Raw genomic sequence first — 27,069 nt, 5'->3', positions numbered from 1 at the left:
AAATTAATTACATTACATTAATTATATTACTTAAATCTATGCATAATTATTAGCATTACGGCTTTGAGTCACTGCTAGCAAACAGGCTTCATTCAGCCCACCTCAGCTCCACCCACGCTGGGCCCCAGTGCGACCGCACTGACTGCATTGTCTGTATTTACATCACTTATCAGTCTTCTAACACTCAAAGAAAGCGCTTCCCAAAATACTCCAATAATAAACATAAGTGTTGCCTTTTACTGTAAATATTGCACTCGAGTATAAGCTTACTACCAGAGAGCTTACGCTCATTTTCATCTGCAGTACTTTAGCAAGTAAAAACCAGTTAGTAACGACGGGCCCCAGTGCAGGCTATTATGACAAGCTCTTCACTTACTCACATACGCACACACTTAGATTTTTTTACAGCATTCACCAGACCCATCATGAGAGCCAACCCACCTGCCTGACCAACAAAAATATATGGTAATCAACACCTGCAGCCAATCTGACCTGCAAATCACCAACTTTATGCATTACAGCAGCATAAATATCAGCAGGACTGTCAGGATCTGCTTCCTGCTCTCCAACAGGCTGATCCTGCTGCTGGAGCAGATCCTGTCAGAGTGCTGCTGTTTCCCCCCCACACACACACTGATGGGAAGGTTTACATTTAATTACCACACATATTGGAACAAATTTGCTCTTCATCGTTGAACAACAGCAGAACCAGTTTCCTTCATCAGAGACATTGAAGTCTGTAACAGTGAATTTGAACACAACATCTGTCCACATGTGGAGGTCTGTGCTGTCTGTTTTTAGCTGCTGCTTGGCTGCACTGTGTAGAAAAAGAATGGAGTTGACAGTTTCAGGATCTGAGCAGCATCAGCAGAGGACAGTGAACTTCACAGCTGCAGCAGCATGTTTGTGAGTGTGGACAACGACATATTACCCAGCAATCATCACTGTATCTGCATATGACACAAACAGGGCTGTCAACAGACTTGCTGGGGCCTGGGGACAACAGACCATCATAGGGCCCCCCCATCGGCTTGTCACGACAACATACGCAGTACTTTTAACGCTTTGCAAGCAATGACTGTCGATTTTCAAATTATTTAATTGGAGATGGACAGTTAACAGACAGTAATGTGATGTGACACAATATAAACAAACCATTTCCATCTATTGTCCCATGTAGGCTACAATACAATACAACTGAGAGTGCTATGCCTGCCTGCTAAGCAACAAAACTGTATAACTAAACATCCTATGCCTGCCCCCTCCACATCCCTGGGGTTATGAAGCCCTCAAACAGTGATGCGCCTAGATTTTTTGACAGCAAAGTCATTTATAACATCAGTGAAATCCAGTATTTGAGCAAGCTCACGCTCAATGGAGAGCATGGCTAGGTTGTTAAGCCTGCCCTGTGACATGGTGGAGCGTAGGTAGTTTTTTATTATTTTCATTTTGCTGAAGGCTCGCTCTCCTTCAGCTACAGTCACTGGCAAAGACAAGAAAATGCAAAGCATTGTGCAGAGATCAACATAAATACTTTGTAGACCCATGCCATAGATGTCATTGAGCAGGTCTAGTGGTCCCAGGTCATCCTCAAATGTTGCAGCATATTTTTTTCAGGTGACAAACCTGGTCTTCAAGTGACTCTGAAAAGTCAGAAAGCCAGCTTTCAGTGGTAAAAGATAGGCCTTCATTACTACTAATACAACAACAACATCAACAACCGCATTCATGATGAATGCAGACTGACTGACACACGCTCCCTGCTGATCTGTGGCTGCTGCGCTGGGTGGGACCCGGGACACGCCCCCTCCTCACAGGACTCCTGACAGGCTCCTCTGCTGTTCCACTGCTGCTCGTTTGTGCTGTTTCGGTGATGGATTCGTATTAGCGTTTACTATAATACACAGTGGGTTGTAAACCCAAGATAAATCCAGCCGCCGGACCCGAGTCTGGTCACCCTTGCGCACCTGCTCCCCACTGACTAACATCACCTCCCTGATCTCCCATCACCTCCTCTCTCCTCCGCTCAACGCGGGCAGCATGTCTTGTCATACCGCAGCTCATTAGGCTACAAGTGACAGATTCGAATCGGGCTTTGGTCACGGTGATCGCGCAAATTTACGTAAATTAAATGACAGATTTAAATTTCCCGCTTCAGGGCACGTATGTAGCGTAGCCTTAAGTGCGCCAGAGCGGGGTCAAACCATTCTCTGGTAAGACGGGGGGTAGGGGTGTTGTGCAAAAAAAGGAAAATATATATATTTGAAATTAGAAAATGATTAGAAAATAATACTTAATTCATCAGGCAATGATTTAATTAAGAAGAAATATGTAAATGTAAAATTAAAAAAAATTAAGGGTCATTCAGGGCCCCCTATGGTCCTGAGGACCGGGACAACATACCCGGTTGCCCCCCCCTGTCGACGGGCTTGGACACAAATACCAGAGAAAATAAAAAATAAGAAAATATTAATTTCATTGAATGTTTTTCCGTATATGTAGAATAAGCCTATCATTTTGTTACACTTTGCATGCTACTGACATTTTTTCAATAAAGTTACTGACCCCATGACAGAGTTGGATGTGCACATTTGAGATAAAAATATATCAACTGATCTCACATAGACAACATGGTAAAACCCATGGAAGGAGAGTAACACTGAAGAAGGACCAAACACATAATAGAAAGATGTACAAGAGAATACAAATCATGCATGGACTAATGTGTTGTTGTGTTTGAAAAACACAAAATGCTTATTATCACAGCAACAACACTGCATTGGGCTCCATGTGATACTTGTTTTGTTTTAAGTAAGCTGTTTAATACATAATGTCAGGAGAAATGGGCCGTGTTCATGCAGGGCATCAAAAGCTGAGCTTGCAATGCTGCGTCTGGTGTGTATTTTAAAAAGATACTTGAAATTGTCGATTCACTGTTTCACACATGTAACTGAGAGTGATTTCACTGCTGCACACTTGCACAAGAGTAGGTGTCACCATGCTATGAAACAAACAGCAGAATCAAAGGACTGTGAGATTTAAAGGTTGATGAAGCTGATAAAGTCACACAGCCATGAGCACTGCTGAATGTCAGCAGGGTCTTACTGGAAATGCTCTGATTTTAATTTTTCTCATGTGTCTGGTCAGAATGTGGAAACTGAAATAGATCCTACTTCTTATTTTTGGTTGGATTCTGTGACTTCACTGTGCTTGTGCATATATCTTAACATGTGTCACATGCAGACTTGAGGTTGGCAGAATTTTTCAGTCATGAAGGGCAGCATGTCGCCGCTTTGTGCTTCCTCATGATGACGTCCTGTTTCTCTCTTGGTACATTGTCAGTGTATTTGTCGTCACAGCAGGTTGTACTAAACTTTTTAGCATAATTGCAAATAATCTATTTCATATGGCTAAAACAAAAAACTTGGCAGCATATTATTATACATAATATATATAACTGATTTCTGTACTGATGGATATTTGGGTCATATTCCTGTACTTTGGTAAGTTTGATTACACACATATATTCTGCTAATAGTTAGATTACATGCATATGCTTACATTAATGATCCTGATATGTCGATCTGATTCATATTTTCTGCTGATGGATTGTGTGACTGAATAATCAACAGAAATTCTACTTCTCCCGGTTAAGTTTTTCCTTTATTATTCATAGAAGTGATTTAGACGAGGAGTGATTCTTTGTGTGCAAAATATATCTAAGGCCAGTGTGACCTAGAACAGGAGGTTTTGAGATAGAGGCCTGGCATGGGAGACATCTTGGGGCCCGCGACCTAAGATAGAACAGGTTGGCGTCAGGGATAAGGTTGTCTCTCTAGATTTGTCCTTGCAAACAGGTTGCTGCGGTGACGTTGGATTCTCAGAGATGACCAAGCAGAGGAGAGAGAGCGCCCAACGACAACGAGGAGGAGCCGACGACTGTTTCAGCATTTCCTCATGTTCTATCCATAAAATACTGGGTCAGGGAGAGGTAGAGGGTCAGACTTCGTGAACTGACCCAACTCTGTTGTGGATCAGGGAAAGGCTAAGTCGAGACCCAGAGCTCTGTAATCTTGCACATTCTATTGATGTTAGAATAAAACTGATTTTTTGGGAGCCAACATCTCCTCCAATAATTGCTTCATTAAAAGAACCCAGAGGACCAGAGAGATTTTTTTGAGACACGTCCTCCACAGTACACAAGTATTGCTTAATGCTGAACTTTTTTTTTTCATTCACCTGATCTAATCTGGTCTGATCTAAGAGGATCTAGTGCAATAAGGTTGCAACTAATGTGTAGTAAAAATATTTAGTCCCAAACATGATAATAATCCACAGAAAGATGTTTTCTCCTTTCAAATTAACAGACGATGTGTTCGTCTTCAGCTTTTCTGTGTTTTCCCCGTCACAACTTCTGGAAACATACGCAGACGGGCACCATCTTTCCTCCAGGTACTGTGTGGAGGTCAACGGCGCCTGGCTTGACCAATCACAACCTGCCATATGAAGCCCAGCAACCAGAGAAGCCAGTGACAGTCTCAGGCCTCCTTTGCTGTGAAATTCTGGACATGTCAATGTACCACTTCAATGGCTGATTCACAGCTCCGGCAACTCACATCAAGGATTTTAGTCATAATAGCCATGTTACACACTATTTCCAGTGATAAATTGCCTCAATATAAAGATATATAGCCAATAGGTACAGATACCCTGAATATGAATAAAGATGACAAAAATTTAGATTTCATGAATACAAATATTGATAATGATAATGATGTAAAGGTCTTTAGGCGCTCTCTCAAATGGCTTGAAAAATAGTGCAAATAGCAACCATTAACTGTATCGTTGATCGAGTACGGTACAGGTAGTACAGGTTTAAGGTACTTATACTTTTTACTAACAGCTTTAGTTACTTTACAATTTAAGATTTCTGCATGTAAAGTATGAGCTTGTGAAATATGATATTTGTTATAAATGAAACTACCTACCTATCAGATTAATCCTATTATCAAAGCAATCATTAGCAGTCCTATATACAAAATAACTGAAAATTAGCTCCACCTCAACCAACTACAACAGTAAAATCCTGCAGTTAGAGCCATTTTTTGGGTTATGTGTATTTGTGTTTATTTTTTGTTTATTGTCTGGAAGCCACAGTAGGGGGCGCTCTGCACTGTGGGGGCAGAAATGATTAAATAGAGTAAGAGGTAATTACTCAGGTGGTGTGCTGCTGAATGAGAGCAAACAGTTTTTTAACCGTCACGTCACGTCACGTCGAATCGTGGTCGTCCACTTTGTTTATGCGTTGTGACAAATTATGTGAGCCTATTTGTTTGTATGCACAGTTCAGTACCGGCGCATAGTGTCAAGAACGTAAATCTATAAATAAATGTTGATGATTGCAAACGAGTGTTGGATTCATTGGGCCTGGAAGACGACAGACGCGTCAATTACTAATTCCAGCAGGTAGCAGCAGCCCCTCAGTCACTTAGGTTCGTTTTTGTCACTATACCTGCCTTTACACTAATGCATGAGTAATACTAATCTAATGATATACTGTCATATGATATCATAACAGTCATAGGGGACATTTTTTTGCATTTAGTTCTTCTGCTTTTGACATGGATTTTCTGATGCCCCGTCTTGGACCAGATTCTCACTGGATCAGGTTCAAATTATGTGTCACTGCCTTATTCTCAAGTCTTAACTGTATCACTTTAATCTTAAAAATTCTTAGTCCCAGACCAAGTCAGCCTTTCTTCAGAAAAATGTCTGAAATGGGAGCTGGAGTCCAGAAAAGTTCAGTCCAGGGACAAGTGACCCCCTGAAACAAACATAAGTGTTTCCATTTTTTTCCAGTAGACTCTGTTTCCAAAGTGTCCTCTTCATGCACCTGTTTCCCACGCTCTCGAGCAGAGGACAGACATGCGCAATCTTGCCCTCAGATTGACGCTACACTTTTAATACTTTAAGTAAATTTCATACGTACACTGACCATACATACATAAATACATAATTAAACTTACGTCACATTTTCTATTCAGCACTTTCTCTTGTAACAGAGTTTTTTTACAGTGTGTTTATAGTACTTTTACCCCTGGCATTTTTATTTTCTTGTGCCACTGGATATGTACTCTATCTCATAGGACATTTTCCAACAAAAAAAAACAAAAGACTTGGAGTGTAAAATGCATGATTTTTCTGCTCATTTTTGAGGCTTCTCCACCTCAACAAACCGACATTTACTCCACCTTGGGTAAATTGTTGGAGGAAACCTGGGGTGCCTATCATTCTTCTGCATTTACGTTAGCCAGCAGCAGCCAATGATATGTATATATGCTAAGGTTACATACATATATATACATACATATATACATACATACATATATATATGCATTACACATTTTTACAGTGTATTAAAGCATAGTGAACTTCATGCTGAATTCGAGCCCCTTTGTCTTCAAATAAGTAGCTTGCACATTTAGTTTGATAAGATCAATGAGCTACTGTGATGACATGTCAACCAGTACGCAGTACACGCCTTTGTGGCAATATTTACTTATGGTGTTGTGTTAAAAGTGCTGTGAGGGACACCGAGTAGGCAAAACAGCAGACTGTCATTGTGTGAGAGTCAGCAAAGCCTGTCGGGCAGTACAGCGTGTGTATAGATGTTTTTTAGTGGAACGGGGCATATTTAGGAGGAATGGCATGACTGGACTTTGATTTAAGCAACAGGATCAGATCGTTCGTTCTTCTCAAGAGGTTTTGTCAGCAGCCATGGCGTCCCTCGGACAGATCATCTTCTACAGGTGTGGCCTTAAGCGTTTAGGTGTCGACTGTGGTGAAACGTAGAACATTTACACAAGTACTGTACTTAAGTGCAATTTTCAGTAACTTCTACTTCTATTTTATCTTGCTTTATACTTGTACTACATTACATTTCAGAGAAGAATACTGTACTTTTACACCTCACTTTATTTGCCAGCTGTAGTTACTGGTTGTTGTATGTGACAGTATACATGCATTGTTAAATATTAAACCAGAGGTTCGCAACTGTTTAGCCCTGTGACTCCTTGGAGAAAAGCAGGGTCCAGTAGGGGACCACTGTCACATTTCTGATGTCTGTAAGTTGTTATGAAATAGTTAAAAGTACCTTCACCTTGACCAGCTGCAACAATAAAATGCTATTTACAAATAAAACAATAATGTAAAAATGATGTAAAAATGAACTGGTCACTGCAGAACAACTACTTTTACTTTTGATGCTTAAAGTGATTTTGCTGATAATACTTCTTTAATGCAAAACTTCTAGTTCCAAAAGAGTATTTTTTGATTACACTGACACTTTTACTTGAATGACAGATATTTGTGCATCTTCCTCCGCCACAGATTTGTACATCAGGAGCTTCTGCTCTTGTGTGCTGTGAAGTTGATCTGCAAGTTACTGTTGACCTAAGTTGGCGGTGTGTCTGTGTCCTTACACTTTGCTGTGTTTGTGCTCCTCTTTGTGTGCAGCATGATTGCCCTCATCATCTTATTCTCGGCCATCATCATCCTCATCTTAGCCTTGACCTTCTCAAGTAAGGCCCGCGGATCCTTGTGAGATCCTGTAGTTGTCAGTGATGACTCTGTCAGGCCTGAGGGGATACATGGGCGTGTTGAGCACATGCTGTGTTTGTCTAAACACAAAGCGGTTACTACTTGTGAAAACACACACGTGTTTAAAACCCTCTCCATGTGCAGTGTTATGTGTGGTGTTTCTTTGTGCATTTGATGGTAGGGTAGGTTCAGGGTTCAGGTGGAGTTGGGAGGGTTAGGATACTCCTGCAGAAGACTATTAATCATGTTATAAATGGTTGGGTTGTCAATCATATTTAGAGTAGAAAGGAAAGATCTGGGAATGAAAAAGCAGTGTTGATGTATTTCTGAATCTTTCAGAGCAGACGTTTACTACTCAGCAGCTGCAGTGAATTTCAGGATATGTGAGTGCCTCTGGGAGAACAAAGTGAGCTGCAATATGCAGCTTTTCCCACATTAAAGTGACAGTCAGTAACAGCTGGAAAAAACGTTCAGAGGACATTCTTCAACTACAGCCAGAGAATTATCTGTCATTTGTATCTGACTCAGATCTGCTTTAGTATCTACTTAAGTTGTACCACAACTGTAATATCTGATAAGCAAATAGTAATTCCTTTACTATTTGCTTCACAGTCAGTTAAAGTGGTTTTGGGTCAACAGTGTTTCCTTGTTGAGCCACACGGGGGGCAAGGTAACAAAAAGAGGGAATTTCATCATACTTTTAACTTTGGAAAGACCTGAACTCTTACATCAGATTCACTTTGGAAAGGGTCTCTTTACAGTCTGCACTGGGGAGCAATCACAGTGACTAATAACTATGTGCTTTACAGTGAGTGTTGTTTTGAGGTTTTGGAAAAAATGTGAACCTATTCTTTAAGAAAATCTTTAAAAATCTCCAGAAACATCACAGAAATCTTTTAATAAGTTTGTTCAATCTCAAGCAAATAGGATTAATAATCAGTATTTATTCTCCACGATGCGTCCGTACCTGTGTCCTCGTCCCAAAGACTCCTTGCCTGGGCTGATGAGCAGCAACACATTGCCCATTGCCAACCTTGGTGACGATGAGTTTCTCAGCTGCTATCTCCCCACGTCAAGTGAACAAGGCTCGATCGGACAGGTGTCGGTCACCTGGACGAAGACGGGGCTGAGTGGACTTGTTTACCAGTATGAGAACGGAGCTCCGGATATCGGGGAGCAGAACTCACAGTTCAAAGGGAGAGCTGAGCTCTTCCCTGATGCTGTAGCCGTAGGGAACGCCTCCCTGCTGCTGAGGGATGTGAGAGGTAGTGATGCGGGGGAGTACACCTGCAGCATCAGCTCCTCTGCAGGCGGAGGAAAGCTCAACATTCAGCTCCGGACAGCAGGTAGGAACACTCGACTGTCAAATGTGTTTGCATTGAAACTGAATCTCCCTGAGAGCATTAAACCTTCATCAAAAAATTAATTAACTTGCTTAGCATTTCAAAGCAGTAAAGAAACATTTAATAAATTGTTGAGACACAGGCTGAGGGAAGAAAGGTGTTCTCATTCTCTTTAAATGTAGAGTAATCATTTAATTTCTTTCCTTTTTGGGACTTTACAAAGGTAGTTCTGCACTGTGTGACGGCTGACTGTAGTTGTCCTTGGAAAACTGCCTTGCAGCATGGATTGAGGATTTTTACTTCCCACCTTTATTTTTTCAGCCTTTTCAGCCCCCATGTTTAAATTCTCCAATGGCAGCCTGTCTGCTGAGGCAAGCAGGTGGTTCCCTAAACCCAACGTGACATGGTCGAACTACAACGGGACCGTCCTGCAGGGAAGCACCAACTTCAACCAAAACTCTGCAGGGATCTTCAGTGTAGTCAGCATGCTGCAGTCAGTCAACGTCAGTGACGCCTACACCTGCAGGATTGAAAATAACCTGGTGGCCGCCATCTCTAAGGCAACCATAACAGGTAGTCTTGTTTAAGTTTTTTCAAGGATATCTGTGGATCTCTCTGTTGGTGTGTCATGAATGACTGCCACTATACAAACCAGGGTATGTTAAAGAAAAGAGGCACCTTATACAGGAAGTTAGGAAGTCCTAAACAGGTGAGGCACATCTTCTGTGCCTCTGAAGGAGCTTTCTGAAATCTGAGAAAGTAGCCATGATGACACTGTGACGGTCATTTTCTGATTTTTAATGATTAGTTTGTCATCTCAGATTGTCTCATCAAGCTTGATTTACTTACTGGAGTGTGGAGTTTGAAAGACATGGGCATTTACCAAGCAGGAAGGGTATAATTAAAGACGCTACTGAGTTGCATCCTGGGAAATTTATAATGGGACTAAAAGTCCCTTGTATGACCCATATATTGGGCTGAAGGACAGAATATCTCAGCTTTGATTGTTTTACTGAGTCTGATATCTAGCAGACACTTCTGCATAAAAAGTATCCATAACTTTGTAAATTAAAAAACTGAAGTAAAACACATTGTGCTACAAGAAGAATGAATCTGAAGATTGAATGAATCTCCTTTCATATTTTCCAGGCTCTGAAGTTTTGGGAAAAACATACTTCATCTACAGCACTGCATCATCCCTGCTGGCATCAGCTTACCTGAGCATCATTACCAGTGTGGTCTGCATCTATTATCTGTCCTAATTACACACACACACACACACATAGTCCACCTGACTTTGTTTTTTTTTGTGTGTGTACTTTTAAAAAAAAAGTTTGACAGTACATACAAGCAGTATTTATTTGTTTTTGTACATTGCTTACTGCAGTGGGTGTAACAGCATTTAACTGGTGCAAATATTGCATTTTCTTAGTTAACTTTTGCACTTCACTTTTACTTTCTGAAATCTATGTGTCATGTTTTTAGTGAAGGCTCCATCTAGATTATTCGTCAATAAACATATTTAAATTCCTTATCTTAGAGTTTGTTTTGTTTTTGTTTTTTGTCTGTCTATATTACACAAAATTGAATGTAGAAAAAAAAGAAATTAAATGAGAAGGAATGAAACTCTATGAAATTTAAGCATATAATGACTGAGACCCATAGAGAGGGTGTATTTTATCAAATTTGCATTGCAATGACCGTTTATTGTATTACTGAGTTAATTAATAAATACAATTAGAGTACAATCACCTGAAAATAAGAATTGCTGTGTCTTTGTTAAGTTAGAATGAGCGTGTTATATACAGAGGGAGTGGGGAGGCGGCCATGTGGCACGCCATGTTTCTACGGTAGCCCAGATTGGACAAACCAAACACTGGCTCTAGAGAGTCAGTGAGAGTTTTTGTTGTTTTGTTTTTGTATGTTTTCTGTTCACTGTAGGTCACTGGTGAGGGGTGTTCAGTTGGTTGTAACCACACACACACTGTCCGGTTAATAATGTTGACCGCTAATGTATTTGTGTGAATGTTTTTTCTCTTTTTTTTTTTTTTAGAAAAAGAAGCAAAAAATCTTCAGTTTAAGCATTCGTTCGAGTATTTGTGGCATTAGGACAGCTGTGTTTCTTGTGAGCCAAAACACGTTGTTACATCTGTTGCACATGACAGTCCCAACAAGGATCTGCCTGTGCGCCGTGCTGAAGGCATGTTCTTCTGTCTTGCCAGTAGGTGGCGACAGTCAGAGTCCAGCCTGGTGTTGAGGGGCTGTGGAAAGTGCTTGGACCACCCCTGATAGTCCGCGTGAGCTTTCCTATTGGTTTGGTATGAGTGAGGTGTCGTATGTCCCAGGCAGCAGTGAACGCTGCCTACTTCACCGGAGAAAAGTGGGACTTTGTGCGGAGTTTAATCCAGATAGGTTGAACTACGATGTTTTTATGATCACAGTGAGGATACGTGATGCTTTAGTTTCATATGAGTGTTTTTATGCAGAAAAAGGTATAAGAGAAGGCTCCTTTGAGCTCTGACGGGGTCGTGGAGCTCGGTGGGTGTCGGGCCACTAAGTTACTCGCTGCTTTGTGTTTGGGGCCAGAAGTCACCAAAACATCCACAATGTCGCAGAGTGCGCAGAGAGACCGCGCGGAGCGGCCGAAGCTCAGCGCGGAGCAGGAACCAAACGGAACCCTGGTGAACCCGAGAGCGGTTTGTAGCGTGTGCAAGCGCTTGTACCGGGACCCTAAAATCCTCCCCTGTCTGCACACCTTCTGCTCCGACTGCATCGGCCAGCTGGAGCCGTTCTCCGGGTCGTCGCGCTGCCCCCGGGACGGTCCAGAGGACAGCCGGGGCAAAGCGGTGGAGGAGGACCGACCCGCCGTCACGGTGCTCTGTCCCGACTGTGATTCCGAGGTGGACATGCCTCCGTCGGGACCGGAAGGGCTGAGCACGGACCACCTGGCTCTGGACGAGGTATTCCTGGAGATGCTGGTGACGGACGGACCGCTGGGATGCGACCTGTGCGGCGAAGGAGGCGCCGAGAGTCGCTGCGAGGTCTGCTGCGTCAACCTGTGCGAGTTCTGCTGCCAGGCGCACAGGTAGATTCTATTCTATTCTATTCTATTCTATTCTATTCTATTCTATTCTATTCTATTCTATTCTGCCGTAATGTACAGGTAGAGTCCATTCTATTCTCTTCTCTTCTGTTCTGCTGGTAAAGTAGCAAGTAGAGTATATTCTATTCTGTTCCATTCTATTCTATTCTGCTGTAAAGTAACAGGTAGAGTATATTCTATTCTTTTCTATTCTATTCTCTTCTATTCTGCTGGTAAAGTAGCAAGTAGAGTCTATTCTATTATATTCTTTTCTTTTCTCTTCTATTCTGCTGTTAAAGTAACAGGTAGAGTCTTTTCTTTTCTATTCTCTTCTATTCTACTACATTCTGCTGGTAAAGAAACAGGTAGAATCTATTCTGTTATATTCTGCGGGTAGAGTAAAAGGGAGCGTGTATTCTATTCTTTTCTATTCTATTCTATTGGGTAAAGTAACATGTAGAATCTATTCTATTATATTCTGCGGGTAGAGTAACAGGTAGAGTGTATTCTATTCTATTCTATTCTGTTGGGTAAAGTAACAGGTAGAATCTATTCTTTTTTATTCTTCGGGTAGAGTAACAGGTAAGTAACACATCTGCTCTCTCTCCATCTGCAGGCGCCAGAAGCGAACAGCATCTCACTCTGTTCAGAGTCTGGAGGAGCTGAAGTCTCGTGGTCGTCTCTGCCGCCCCGTCCTCTGCTCCCTCCACCCTGCTCAGGAGCTCCGCCTCTTCTGCCAGCCCTGCGACCTGCCCGTCTGCCTGGAGTGTGCCGCCACGCTGCACCGCGACCACCGCTGCTGCCCCACCCGTGATGTTATTGATCGTCATGGGGACCGCATCCGAGAGCTGGTCACGGTGCGCCTGCGTCCTCGCCTGGAGCGTCTGAAGGACTCACTGCAGAAGGTGCCACGATTTGTCTGGGTTTGAAACATTTGGTATAATCTAAGCACACAACTCAACAAAATGTACAACATAGGTCTAATTGTTTTTAGACAGTTAATGTAGACGTTTTACATATTTTACTTGGAAGACTGAAGATCACACTCAGCTCACCTGCTTGAGCTCCAACCAAGGCTACATAACTGCCGTAAGAGACCTACCACTATGTCCATGTCATAATACATCAGGGTGGATTCAACATTGCCTCTCTGTTGTTGTTTGTTGCAACATAAATCATTTGCCATGCATGACTTTTTTTCAAATATTGAGCATCTTATTTTACAACAAAATTCTTTCCACTCTGTTACAGGTGGATGTATCCCAGGAGGCTTTGCAGGCACGGGTGGATGCAGCAGCGAACGAGGTGAGGGCATTTGCGCGAGGCTACGCCAGTGCTGTGGAAGCCCACTGCCTGTCTCTGCTGCGTCGCCTGGAGGAGCTGCGTGTCCAGCGCAGGTATGGCACCAACACAGGTCTCATTGAGCAGGCCAAAGAGTACCAGGAACATGGTTTTGGGAAATGAATGAAGTATGAGAAAAGTATGAGGACTCGTGTCCTCTTCAGCAGATAGAGTCACAGAAGCTGTGGTAAGCTATTGTAATTTTTTCTTAACATTTACTACCTCCAGCCACCCACTGTATCAGCAGTCTGTGGTAATTTGTGATATTGTAGGTACAGCAGGAAGCTGAGCACTGGATGCGCTGTCAACATGTTTGATGTTGTTATTTGTTGTTTTGCACTCTCATATATTGTCTGAAGTCCACAAGCCTGTTTTAATTTCCTGTTAACAGCTGAGTCAAAGACGAAGCTTTTCCTCGCGGGGCAACTTTGTGAAACTGCTGACTAACTGCCAGCTCAGAGAGTCTGAAATTTAACAAAATAATCTTCACTATCAGTCCACTTACTAGTTTTTCCCCAAGCCTTTTAAACCCCATCTGAGGGTCATCAGCGGATAGAGTCCATGACAGCTGAGCAAACTATTTGCTGAAGACGAATGTGCGATGTTGCTAAAACATTGGCTTTCATCATTAATTTGAAAATGAGCTGTTGTGAATTAACCATAAAACAATATGAGCTGAAAGCCACATTAGCTGGACACTATGAGCGTATCAGAACATTAATGAATCAGTCCAGAAATTTATTATTTTTTGGGAAGAAGAAAAATTCCTTTTTGAGAGGGGAAATATTGCGCAAGCAGCATGTTAATAATCGGCAGTGCTTATTTATTGTCGGCTGAGTGGTGTGAGAGGTGCATGGTGAGACAATAACCACACCACCTGCTGTTAGTATTTCAAGGAACATTAGGCAGTCTGTATTTCCACTGAAAAAGGTCCTGCATATTTCATGTTAATAGATATAAATAGGCCACCATGGTTTACGGCCTGGAGCATCTTTCATCATGGGACACGCTTCTTGTTATTCACACTGTCTTTGTCCATCAGGAACCAGCTCCACCTGCAGAGGGCGCAGCTGCAGCAGGCTCTGCTGGATGTCGGAGGCGGTGTGGAGTTTGCAGAGAGGCTGCTGAGCTGCGGCTCAGACGCTGAGATCCTCAGCGCCAAAGGCGTGACCCTGAGAAGACTGACCAGCCTGGCAGAGAGCAGCTACGACCCCCACCCGGCAACCGTGGACCCCGACGACGGCAGCGGCATCAGTTTCATGCCCAGGGAGCCAGCAGGGGAGGTGGACGGCTACCCGGTGGTCGGGGTCATCAACTCTAGGACGGTGGACCTCAGCAAGTGCACCATCGAAGGGGAAGGTAAACCCCTCCTAACATATTCTGTTTTGTTAAGAATAATATGTAAGAGTGATGTGTTTAATAGTTGTTTCATGTATTCAGTTATGTTTTTGTTTTGTGGGAGTAGATGCAGGCAGGCTGGTGGGAATGTGGGTAAAAATTTGTGGGAGGGGGTGGGGTCAGTGTACACTGAGCTCACCTGGAGCAGTTAAACACTGTTGTTACCTTCCTGGATGCTTTGGCTCAAAGACAGACATTCCTGTGGGACTAAAGGAATGTGGAGGTGACTCAGGCAGTGCACTGAGGGGGTGTTTACACACAAACACAGCACAGACACACACACACACACACACACACACACACACACACACTGTAAAAAGGGAAGAGAAGCAAAACCTTACATTGCAAGTGGCTACAAGTGACAGAATCACTGCTTTTAAAGACTGGAGACATGTAGTTCAACAGCTGGGCATTCATGATGGAACAAACACACACACACCCACACACACTCACTTCCTCAGTGGGCAACATGACCAGCTACACTACACCTCCTACACCTACACCACTCCTTCTATGTGCAGTCATTGTACACAAAAACAGTGAGATAAGATGAATCATACAGAAGTTTGCACTAAGGTGACACTCATTCATATAACATAGTCAAATGTAGAGAAAACCAATAACACAATGAGTTAATATCGTGCTGAAATACTTTAGTTAGTAGAGCTGTCATCGACAGCAATTTTGGTAATTGATTAATATTTAAACATTTGCTAAATCCAGTTTCTCTAAGGTGAGTCTATACTCCTCTATCATATAACTGTAAAACAGTTGGTTAAACAAACAGGCAATTTGAAGATGCAGTGTTGTACTGTAGGAAACTGTGATGGCATAAGTTGATTATTAAAAAATAACAGGTTTGTTAAATTTGTTTTTCAATTCAATAAAATTTTATTTCAATTACAGCAACAGTTGCACAGCAGCATAACTAGGGGCTGGTCCAAGGCAAGCTTGAGCCAGCCCTAACTGTAAGCTTTATCAAAAAGGAAAGTTTTAGGCTCACTCTTAAATGTAGAAAGGGGATCTGCCCCCCGGACCGGGACTGGAAGATGGTTTCACTGGGGAGGAGCTTGATAGCTGAAGGCTCCGGCTCCCGTTCTGGTTTTGAAGACTTCAGGAACCACCAGTAAGCCTGCATTCTGGTAGCACAGAGTTGTAGTGAGGTGATAAGACATGGTTAAGACAAGATGTTTCCTGACCATTTAGGGCTTCGTAGGTAAAGAGGAGGATTTTAAATTCTATTCTGGATTCTACAGGAGGCCAGTGCAGAGAGGCTAATATGATCTCTTTGCCTAGTTCTGGTCAGAACAAGTGCCACAGTGTTCTGGATCAGCTGGAGAGTGGTTGACTGGTTTATCATTGAGACATGATCTGGATCTTATGGATTCACTCACAATAGTAGCACCTTATCCTAACCTTAACCATCACAACTAAATGCCCCGACCCTAAGCTAAACCTAATTCTAAGCTAACCCTAAAAACCAAGTCTTAACCCTCAAACAGCCTTTTGAAGGTCAGAACCAGCCAAAATGTCCTCGCTGTCAAGGTCAAAAACTCCCTCTGTCCTCACAGAGATAGCCGTACGTGCACACACAGTGGCACACTCAGAGATTTGTAGCAGCTGGTCTCCATGAAAGGCTTAGCCTAACTTAGTGTTTACCTGTGTGGGAAATGGAAAACCTCCGCAAACAAGGACTTCTATGCAGAGTCCTCACCATAGGTGTCAAAGACCAGTGTGCTGCTGTAAAGTTTGCCCATAGGTCAGCCCATGTATAATGTGAAGCATTTGTTCGGGAGCTTGCTTTTGTCTGCCTGAGACTGTGTGCATTTGATTTGCTTCTGGGCCATATAAAGCGATGACCTTTCCATTCACCCACATGTCCCTTTCATGCTCGCTTCTTAATGTATGTTGTCAGGGCTTCTTTTTTACGTATGAATCCACAGTATCGCCACATCAGTGAAACCAGCTTTTCTACCTTGAGGGTGTTTGTAGCTCTCTAACTTTCATCAGCCACACAGTGATGCTTTCATTTAGGGGGGCAGATAAAGGCCAGATTTCTGTGTTGACTGTTAGAAAGCAGAAATCACAGAGGCTTATGGACGATTATCTCCTGTCTGTGTGATAAGGGAGTTTGAAGTGGTGGATTTAGACCTCGAGGCTGTATAGCACAGGTGAAATGTGGGCCAGAACAGCTGCATCAGTAATGGTGACAGCTGCTGGGCACTCGGCTTAGCAAGCACACATATAAATTCACAGATAGTTCACCCCCATTAGCAGAAGTGAACTCATGGTCCAAATGATAAAAACTGCAGTAATAGAAGGAGATTTGTTGTGATGGCAGTGGTAATTACTGCACTCAATCCTGTATGAGTAAAAGTAACCAGAATGTAAAGGAAATGTCTCCATTAATAACTAAAAGTTATTAAATCCAAATCTAACAGGCCCTCCGCACCCACCCAGGTGCTGCCAGTTACTAGGTCTCAGGTTGCTCAGGTGGTGTGTGGGTGAAGGTCGAATAAAAGCAATTTAAATGATAGAGGTGTCATGTGGCCCATCCTAACAGGTTCAACAGGAGAAAAGTGGGAATGTCAATCAAACACAGCCTGTACACACCCACAAAGCCCTGAGAAGAGCTTTGACCAGCCAGCTAATAAAAATCACCTCTGTTGTTCAGTGACGATGCCAGTCTGCATTGACAATGGGCTCCTCCTCAGTGTTAAAGTATTGATGCATGAAGTCTATAACCTTTAGTTTTTATTATTTTATGTAGGGCTGCAAATAATAAGCATCAGATTTAGATTGTTTCTTATTTTCTGTTGATTATTTCTTGATTGGTTGTTATATAGTAAATATAACATTACAGTGGCCCTGAGGGTCAAAATACAACAGCATTTCACAAAACACGTTTCAGAAAACACGACATTCCACAAAACACGACGACATTTGAGAAAACATGACATGTCAGATTACAGAAGAGGGAGGCCAACACCTCACAAACGCAAACACAAAAAAAACAAGACGTGATGGCTAAAAGGCTGAACCCTAGGCTTCAAAACAACAGTCCTGCGCTCAGTGGATGACGTCTCAGTGGCTACATCCACTTCATGACACAGCTTATAGCTACAGTGACGAATGAGGAATAGTTCAGCATTTTAGGAATTAAAGTAATTTTACTTTGCATCGAAGATTGCAATGGGAAGAGAAGAGACAGGTGCAATAGCAAGGACAAGAGTTTCAAAGCAATATGTGACAGCACCAGCTACAACTTTGGCTGCATGCGCTGAACATTTAGCCAGCAGAGGACATGAAAGATGAGGCTCTGAGACTTTTGTACTGGCCCATTATTGTAAAATAAAACAAAGTGACATTGCTCCACAGTATCTGCATTCAACTGTTAGCTTTGCGTGTCTTATTCAGGCAGATCTGCTAACTTTGGGCTAAGCTAGGCTAGCTGCTTCTGGTGTTTGTGCTAACCTAGGCTAAACACATTCAACCTCAGCTCTGTACGTAAAGCAGACATTAAAATGATAGAAATCTTCTCATCTCAATCTCGAAAGTCTCTTTTAACACATACTGGCAGATGTGGCAATAGTAGCAGTGATGCTAGCAGTAGCAGTTACAGTAAGGGTAGCATCTGTAGCAGTAGAAGTATTGTAGTAGTAATGGACGGAGTAGAAACAGAATCAGTGCAGGTGGTGGGTGGAGGTTTTATTAGCAGCAGTAGCGACTCCAGCAGCATCCAAACAGCTCACCCTGCAGCTACTGAACACTGAAAGATAACAGATGAATGCACATCGAGCAGCTAATAGAGTCTGACAAGAAAACGCAAAGCGGCATTAATCACTGCTATCGACACAAATAGTGTTGGCTTTAACACAATATATCAGAATATCTCCAGCCAACGCAGAGCAGAACAGGTTAATAAACGCTGAATGATGATGTGGGGCTGTGTAAAACTCTGCTCAGCAGTACTGACGCCCGGCTGTGCCTGCAGACTTCAACTGGCTGCAGCCACCATGTGTCCAGGAGGAGTGTTTCTGACTGAAGAACCAGCGGGGGGTTGTTTGGTGTGTGTGTGTGTGTGTGTGTGTGTGTGTTAATTGTGGCCTCTAACCTCCTGGTCACAGGTCTACGGAGGGGCATGGAGGGTCAGCAGGGCCACTTCACCCTGTTATGCCGGGACTCAGCCGGGGAGCAGATGGCACAAGGTGGAGAGCACGTCCTGGTCAGCATCGTCCACAAGGAGAAGAAAAAGTGGTGAGTGTCAAAGAGTCTGGCCGACTGTGTCAACGTTTTAGGTTCCTGAGACCTTTCTGGTTCACAGAGTGAGAGGGAGCAGGCAACAGGCCGGGTGGATGATAAAAATTTACTGCAGCTGGACAACCTGGAGTGCTAATGATCAGATGTAATGATGCCTCTGTTTTTTCACATTTTTGTGCTGGGGAGGTGGCGTTTTCATGGGGCACAATGAGGTTTTATCCTCTCAGCGAGACGAGTGTCATTAACAGTCCAGCGGCACACACGCTGCTGTTTTGGCGTCAGCGTCTGCCACCCAGCTGCTCCGAGCAGGTCACAGAGCACTTTGCACCTGTGTGCTGGCTATTTTTAGCGCTTCGGTGGGAGGAGCAGCACCTTGACAGACCTCTCCAAAATCCCCAAAACAACTGTTCGTCATGATTGGCTTCTCTGAAACAATTTTCAAACATAAGAAGTAGTTTTGCTCGTTTGTTCATGGCACTGTCACAGACTCGTATGTGATTAATATCTGAGTCTTACCATCATCTCTTATGCACAACAGCTTGCAACATGAATGCCTGCCTGTCTGTTAACCAGCCATGTGAAAGCAGCCTGCGTGGTCCACCCACAGTCTGTAATTTTACACTTCAGTCATCAACACAGCCTCCTAGTAAACTGATCAGCAGCGCTGGAGATGGCGACGGCGTGTTGATGCGTGGAATAAGTCGGCATGTGGCTTTTCAACAGCATGACGTGGTGGAGCAGAATCCCACTCGGTCAAACAACAGAGTTTGAATTGCTGTGCAGGCATCATGAGTATATCGATCTGAAATTTGATGAGAGGGCTTAAAAGCAAGAAATCAATGTGGTTAACTCTAGTCTCTGTCTATCAGAACTCAGTGATATTCTGTTGTATTAACACCATGATTTGTTTTGTTCTCCTTCAGCACAGTGGAGACAACGGTGGTCGACAACAGCGACGGATCCTACAGTGTTTCATACACGCCGAAAGAGCCCGGAGCCTACTCAGTGTGGGTTTGTGTCAAAGCCCAGCATGTCAAGGTACAAAACCAGCCCACAGAGTTTGTCACATCAAAATGTGAGAAAGCTGAGGAATTTATTTAAAGCACTTTTTTTTTCTCAAAACAGTTGTTATTAGATATGTGTTGCAGCTGAGAATTGCATGGTAGAAGAGTTAAATATGACGTTGAACAGAGTTGTGGTGCTGCCAGCAGCTCACAGTGTTCCACCTCAGGGCTGCAAACATCATCCGCACAAATTTAATGAATGTGGACAAAGTTCATTTCAGGCAAAAACAAGTTAAACAGGCCCACAGCTCCGATGATACATTTACCGGCTGGGACGGAGGTGAAAGAGTGTTTGACATCCTCGGTTATCACAATGCTTTCTCCTTCATGTTTCTATCTATTCTTGGCTTGCATTGACGGAGGCGTACCGACCCACAGACTCTTTCCCGTCTCGCCCTGCAGGGCTCTCCGTTCGTTCTGAACATGAAGAGGAAGTTGAGGCGCCACAGCGGGACGTTTCACTGTTGTTCCTTCTGCTCCAGCGGAGGAGCCAAAGAGGCTCGCTGTGGCTGCCCAGGAACCATGCCAGGTACACAGAAGACATCATCAACATGTCACTCGCTTTTCATAATGAAGAAAACCAACAAAAATGGTGCATTTTGTTTATAAGATGGACATGGAGAGAGAACAGAGGAACAATTTGGAACCAGGACTCTTAGACAGCACTATCATCTGTGCCTTTGAGTGGAAAGTGGACTCAATGATGTGATCTCCTTACTGTCCATGTGCACTCATATTTACATTCATTTTATTTATGCAAACTTCAGAGCTTAAGAAACAGTTAAACCTTTTTTTAAAACGTACCACTCAAGTTTTTCTATGATTTATGAACCGTGCTGCCACAGGACATGTTGTATTTTGGGAAAGGAGGCACAGTTTTCTCATAAAGAAACCGTGCCTAACAACATTTCTCTCTCACTCTAAAGCCACAAAATCACACATTTTATTTTGAGGTATAAGTGGAGAAGGAAGGATGGATTAGTAGATTAGATTACAGAGTTCTCCACAGAGTCATGATGATATACAACACACATTTGAAGGAAATGTTTCCCTTCAGGAGTAATCTCTCGACTGTAGAAGTGACTCTGTTCACATTTCATTTTGCCACCTGTTCACCACTAGAACATTTCTTTTGATAATCTGACACTAATGGGTGACAAATGCGGCGTGCATACCTGTGCAGTGCTGTGCCCTGGATAGGAGCCATACAGTGTGTATAAAATAAAAAACAGATCAGCCTGAACATTCAGTCTTTTAGCGGTGGAAAGCTCAGGCTTCTGTCTATCATATTGTGAGCTGCTGATGACGTCATTATGCTACACACAGTGCAAAACGTGAAAGCATGAACTATCAAAATGTTAATTTGATGAAGGAACACCTAGAGTTGTGCCTGATCTCATGTCTGTCTGTCTTCCTACCCGCTTTTCTGATGGCAGGAGGATTTAAAGGTTGCGGCCACAGTCACAAAGGACACCCCGGGAAGCCCCACTGGTCCTGCTGTGGCAGCACCGTGGAGCAGTCTGAGTGTTTGCCTCCGAGCGTGTTGGCTGCAGTTTCCTCCCGCGGCCACCTGCGAACCGTGGAGCTCTGAGGTGACACAGAGACGAGACCAGGCGAGATGATGCAATACAGGATGGCAGCGCCCAAAAAGTTAGAGCAGCCGGGGGGAGTAAACTCAAGGTTGCCGTTGTAAATCCCTCATAAGGTCAGGCAAGGAAAGCGAAGTGCTGAAGACACAGCAGGTACATCCCAAGTCTCTAATTATAGGTCTAAACAACAAAAGGAGCACAAACTGATTTTTCCTTCCACAATCTCTTCTTTTCCCCTGGTAGCTTTTGTTATGGATACAGTTAAAGTGAGGGAAAGGAGGAGAGTCTGTCAGTCAGCAAGAAAGACTTACATCATTTATCATCATTTCATTCAGTCACGTGAGGCTGATGAGCTCAGGTTACATGATTTCAGTTTCCCTAAAACATTTGGCCTAAAACATGATTGCTCAGAAGACACCATAATCATATTCTGGGTTATTAGGCACTGATTCCATGTTCAAAATATCAATAAATACAGATGCAAATTATATGAACACATTCTCCCTCTGAGCAGGACAAAGTTCACAGTATGCAGGTGTTTGTTGAACAGGTAATGAGCTCCAGAGGGACAAACTGTGCCTTTATTAGTTTGAGCACATGTGTGCAGACACAAATCCATCAAAGGTCCTTACAGCTTCTAAAGCTGACGGACAGCTGATCTGGCTGCGACCAGCTGCAGCTGTCGTCAGAAACAGACTTCGCTTCAGGAAATGATGTCTCATTTCGTCTCTCCTCACGTGGTTTCCTTGCGTGTCTTCATGCGTCCTCGGTGAGACGGACTGAGATGGAAGTGAGGGAAGCATGGCTGTAATTGAAGAGACTCGGGATGTAGCCCGTGCCTGAGGCAGGACATGACTGTGTCTGGAGAATGCTCACCTTTGCCAGGCCTAGTTGCAAGTTGGGACAGGAGCAACAAAGACAGGAGAAGTTGTGAAATGCTCCAAAAACACCTGTTTTGCAATCTGTTTTTATTGTTTTTACACAGCGTCCCAACTTTTTTAAGAATCTGCTTTTCATAAGACAAACACAGAGCGTGAGCTGAAGCTCTGAGCTCTGAATCTATGCTGCAAAGTGCCTTTTAGTCTAAGCTCTGGTCACCTACGACAGGCTAGAAGAGAGGAAATGAAATACTCCAGTCACAGCAGCGCTGTCTCCTCCTACATCTAATGTGTTAAAAGCTTTGCTGAGGGGCACCTTGGAGAAGAGATAGCTCTGCTTCCTCATCGTTACACTTTTCCTTCGCCAGCCCTCCTCTGGTCTCAAGCTGATTTTTTTAGTTTTTTCTTCCCTTGAAGCTGCTGCCAATTTCAAAGGTGCTGAAATCAGTGTTTTTTAATCTTAAATGTAAAACTAATTAATATGGGAACACCAAGAATCACCAGACAGTTGAACTAAAGAAAATTTGAAATACGGTGCCTTGGAAACAATCACGATGCTGAAAGCTACGAGCAGTGGTTGTTATTAATCTGCACTGATCACTGATGGCAGAAGAAGGGCTGTGACCCCGACAAGTCTGCAGGTAACATTTACATTCTCATGAATGATGACTGTATTTTGGATGGTAAAGTACAGTAATTACTGTCATTCTCAAGTCATGACTGCACATCTGTTTTGAGTATCAAGAAATAAATTGGCTTTACTACTTAGTTATTTCATGATACTTACTACAGGTTAAACTGGGTCAAATAAGGGTCGATTGTCCCAATAGATGCCAAGTGATTGCTGTACTATGATGATTATTATTATTATTACTTTTTGGAACAATAATCACAGCATATCCACTAGAAAGACGTTGTGTTATATAGAAGTATTAATAACTTTGAATGATTTGGTTGATGCCTGATTACAGGTGCAGACAAACAGCTCATCCTGAATAAGAGCTGAATCGAGACAGAAGCACTGAGTCCACTGTGCCAGTGTGTCATTTCACGCAGGATTATTCTCAGACTGCTGTGAAACATAGAAATCCTGAGTTCTTATTATTGTTTTAATGAGGAGAAAGCTCATCAGATCTGCACAGAATCGCGTCTTTCCTTCATTAGCAAGCCAGCTCCACCGTGCCTTCAGGGGAAGAGGGCTTCATCTGGGAAACACTGTGACCTGGAAGGTGCAGTCAGCCTCCTCTTAGAATACAAAGATGTTCCTCTCCAGAGGCTGCATCGCAGCACTGACTTCAGTCCACAGACGTGGGACTCAAAATGAGCCACTTCACGCCTTCTCTTCTGTGTTCTGAATATGACGTATCTTGAGTGTGAGTGCACATAGATGTTTTTTTCACTGACTGTAAAGATGAACAGAGAACAGAGCTATGCAAATGACTCGACATGAGGACTAATCACTTTGATTGGGCTCCAAGAGCTTCAGAATGGCAGGGAACCTCTCTAACACTGTGAGTATGTTGCTGCTGCTGGTCCCATCGTGTACATTTATCCGAGTAGTGCCCGGTACTTTTTTCTGCTTCACAACTTTATACTGGAACATGTACGCCTGTACAATCAAAATAAACACATTTCTTTCTCAGTATGAGGTGAATCTTGCTTATTTGCATGTAAGACTTTCTAAAACTAAATGGTGCCTGACAGCCAAACAAAAAACAAATCTTTCTCTCATCGTCACATCAGGTTTGGCGTCTCGCAATATCCAACCAACATGAGGACAAAAACCACGTGCATGCATCATATCCTCACGGAAACAGCACTTTCACTCATGGTCTGAAGCCCATGTGAAAATCATTTGTCCTGCTGGAAGCATCTTTCATAAAACTACCATTGTAAATTCATACATTTCTTCAGAGAGAAGCTGAAATTCTATAAATGAATCATTTTAAAAATCATATTATTTTAGAAAAGTGTATACAAAATAAACCTTTCAGTTCTAATCGTTTGAAGCCAATCTTTTTTTTACAGAGGGCCATTCTAACGCTTTGTGTCCATGTGTATGACCGTGCCGTCAGTAAGAAATTACATCTATCATGATTTTTTAGAATGTGCCACATATGCAAATCTAAACTTTGCAGAGATTTAAATGGAACAAAAAGAGGAATTTTGAAAAGGTTTCCCCCACATCCCTGGTAGAAATGACACCCTGAACTCTAATTTGGTGACAGACAACAATGACAGGGCTGTGCACACCCTCAGGACTTCAGAGGAGCTTTTTCCAGTTCATTGCGCTCCAAACCACCAGGTGACAGGAGAGAGCTGCTTTTGTCTGCCTGCTCTTCCAGAACTAACGATCATGTCCCTGTGCCCGTGACATGAAGTTTTCCGCGCTTGTTCCTACAAATCATTCATAATCAGCGTTCTCAAAAGCTGTCTTTACCGGAGCCATTCCCAGCTAAGAGGCTCCTGATGAATACTGCATTATCATGAAAAATGTCGTAAGCGGTTTTAGATTGACTCTCCTAATATGAATGTTTGATGAATGGGGACCTGTTCCACTAAAGCCCATCACAGAGGAAGTTACATCAGCAGTGTCAGCGGTGACACTGCTTAATCAAACACAGTAATTGTTCAGCTACAGCAAATTGGAAATGAGCGATTAACTGACGAGCATTCAAATGGCAGCTGAGGCCGGGGGGAAAGGGGCTGTGTCCGGAAATTAGTGGTCACTGCGGCCAAAGACACACCTTCACACACACACACACACACACACTCAAACACTTCCATTAGGTGAGGGCAGGTGTGGGTTAAAGATGATGGAGTGGTTCAAAACCTGTCTTTATTATTGATTTCTCACTTCTTCAATTCCTCCCCTCTTTCAATGAACTCTATCCAGTAGGAACTAAGCCTGCTAACACACACACACCAAACTGAACAGTGACAGTGCACTGTAAATGGCAGGATGCTCACCGAGGCTGTGAACCCCAGGGAGAAGGACTTATGCCAGACCTAATAAAGCTCCTTCACCCACCATTGAGCTCTCACCTAATGTACCTTGTAATTGAGAGAACCAACGATGAAGATACAATATTGTCTCTCAGGTGAGAGACATCTTTTCTTATGTTTAATCCTTTACATTTGCTGCTTTTTATGGTTTTTTTTTATGGTTTGTCTGTTGCACTTAGAGATATGGAAAGTTCCAAGATAACAAGATACAAACCATGTGAAGCACATTTGAATTTATCATGTGCAACACTAGCTGACATGTGAAAACATTGCATAGAGGCATTTGTTTTTCTGACATATAGGGACATCCACATTTGGATGATTTGGAAATTTGATATTCTACATGTAAAATGTTATTTATTCATTTATTTTTCTTCATTTTTAAAAACTTAGCAAGCAAGCAAACATCATTTCTGCAGCGCTGCCTTACAGGAGAAAGAAAAGAGACAGACAGAGTTCAGGGCCGGCCGGAGCTGAGGTGGAGAGGATCTGCTGAGGGAGGTGAACACGATGCTGCAGTGGTCCAGGTGTCATGTGATGAGCACAGATGACTTTCTCCAAACCTTCAGAGTCTGATTCTTTCAACGTCCTTTCGTAGGATGAAGCAAACCTCAGGCTGGGATCAATATAATTCCAGGGGATTAAATTTTTTGGCTTATGTAAAATTCAAGGAACTGAGGTGTGTGAGAGGATGGAAAGTGATGACTGCATGTGTTTTTTCTCTCTCAGTTTTGATATTTTGAGTTAGGGTGAAAATACAAGTGACAAAATATGAAATATGTGTCAGGTGCACCTTTACCTTGTTGATGATGTCACTGATTGCAGATATTTAACACTGTCGCTGATACTGTATGTAAAACTTTCCTTGAAATAGACCAAATGAGGTCAAAATGTTAGCAAAAGCTTGGTCATCTCGTTATAAAGTGAAAAAAATGACTTGCGTAACTTTCAGACTGTGACAAAGACGCAATGCATGTAAAGAGAAGAGCAGAACGAGTAAAAAACTGCACAGGTAAGTGCAGGTAACCTACCACAGCATCATGTCACCTCAAATCCAGTGTTGTGACAGCACCTGACACGGTTCTCTAAGAGACACTTCATCTCTGGGCTGCAAGAGATACACTGCCTTCTATCATCGTGAAGACACACACACACACACACACACACACTGTACGCTGAAGGTCATGTGAAATGTACTCAGGGATAAGCTGCTCTAAGAATATGAACACAGTGTTAGAGAATTCCCTGTCGGAGAGTCCCTGTGTGTTGAGTTGTGAATAATTCATCTTGATTTGTTAAAATTAGTGTGGTGTCAATAATTCATAGGCATCACAGAATCTAGTTTCCAGAGCAGGTTACGTAACAAATGAAGCAAACCCCACCAACACTTGAGACTTGCTCACCAAAACATAACAAAGGACATCCTATTGCTGTTCTCTCGCATCGGATGCTGCTGACAGAAATGCTTCGAAAAAGAAAAATACCTGTGTTTGAGTCCAAGGCTGTGTG

At 42.9% G+C, this 27,069-nt stretch overlaps 2 protein-coding genes across 3 annotated transcripts; both read left to right on the top strand.

The window, feature by feature from the left end:
• Positions 1-6,621: 6,621 nt before the first annotated feature.
• On the top strand, positions 6,622-10,679 carry vtcn1 (V-set domain containing T cell activation inhibitor 1). 2 transcript variants are annotated; one of them, XM_041951283.1, is made up of 5 exons: positions 6,622-6,809; positions 7,516-7,580; positions 8,586-8,945; positions 9,264-9,515; positions 10,092-10,679. In XM_041951283.1, the coding sequence occupies exons 1-5, from the start codon at positions 6,778-6,780 to the stop codon at positions 10,202-10,204; spliced, it is 822 nt and encodes a 273-aa protein (XP_041807217.1). In that variant the 5' UTR covers positions 6,622-6,777; the 3' UTR covers positions 10,205-10,679. The 2 variants fall into 2 exon arrangements, with proteins under 2 accessions (XP_041807217.1, XP_041807218.1); XM_041951284.1 differs by lacking the exon at positions 7,516-7,580.
• Positions 10,680-11,392: 713 nt separating this feature from the next.
• Positions 11,393-24,190, top strand: trim45 (tripartite motif containing 45). The gene is made up of 8 exons (XM_041950775.1): positions 11,393-12,027; positions 12,641-12,929; positions 13,276-13,421; positions 14,408-14,724; positions 18,891-19,020; positions 19,947-20,061; positions 20,490-20,616; positions 21,524-24,190. Exons 1-8 carry the CDS (start codon positions 11,549-11,551, stop codon positions 21,676-21,678), a joined length of 1,758 nt encoding a protein of 585 aa, XP_041806709.1. The 5' UTR covers positions 11,393-11,548; the 3' UTR covers positions 21,679-24,190.
• The last annotated feature ends 2,879 nt before the right edge of the window (positions 24,191-27,069 follow it).

The sequence above is a fragment of the Chelmon rostratus genome, chromosome 13 (assembly GCF_017976325.1).
Source record: "Chelmon rostratus isolate fCheRos1 chromosome 13, fCheRos1.pri, whole genome shotgun sequence".
Lineage (NCBI taxonomy): Eukaryota > Metazoa > Chordata > Actinopteri > Chaetodontiformes > Chaetodontidae > Chelmon > Chelmon rostratus.
Note: the sequence above shows the minus strand (reverse complement) of the source record. Positions and strands in the feature narration are given on the sequence as shown.

Bases quoted from the DNA above. Each gene is read 5' to 3' on its own strand.
- vtcn1 (XM_041951283.1), top strand. From the start codon at position 6,778: ATGGCGTCCCTCGGACAGATCATCTTCTACAG. The intron at 7,581-8,585 runs GTAAGGCCCGCG...CTCGTCCCAAAG, and splicing joins CTTAGCCTTGACCTTCTCAA to ACTCCTTGCCTGGGCTGATG. The intron at 8,946-9,263 runs GTAGGAACACTC...TTATTTTTTCAG, and splicing joins CATTCAGCTCCGGACAGCAG to CCTTTTCAGCCCCCATGTTT.
- trim45 (XM_041950775.1), top strand. From the start codon at position 11,549: ATGTCGCAGAGTGCGCAGAGAGACCGCGCGGAGCGGCCGAAGCTCAGC. The intron at 13,422-14,407 runs GTATGGCACCAA...TTTGTCCATCAG, and splicing joins GAGCTGCGTGTCCAGCGCAG to GAACCAGCTCCACCTGCAGA. The intron at 20,062-20,489 runs GTACAAAACCAG...CTCGCCCTGCAG, and splicing joins TCAAAGCCCAGCATGTCAAG to GGCTCTCCGTTCGTTCTGAA.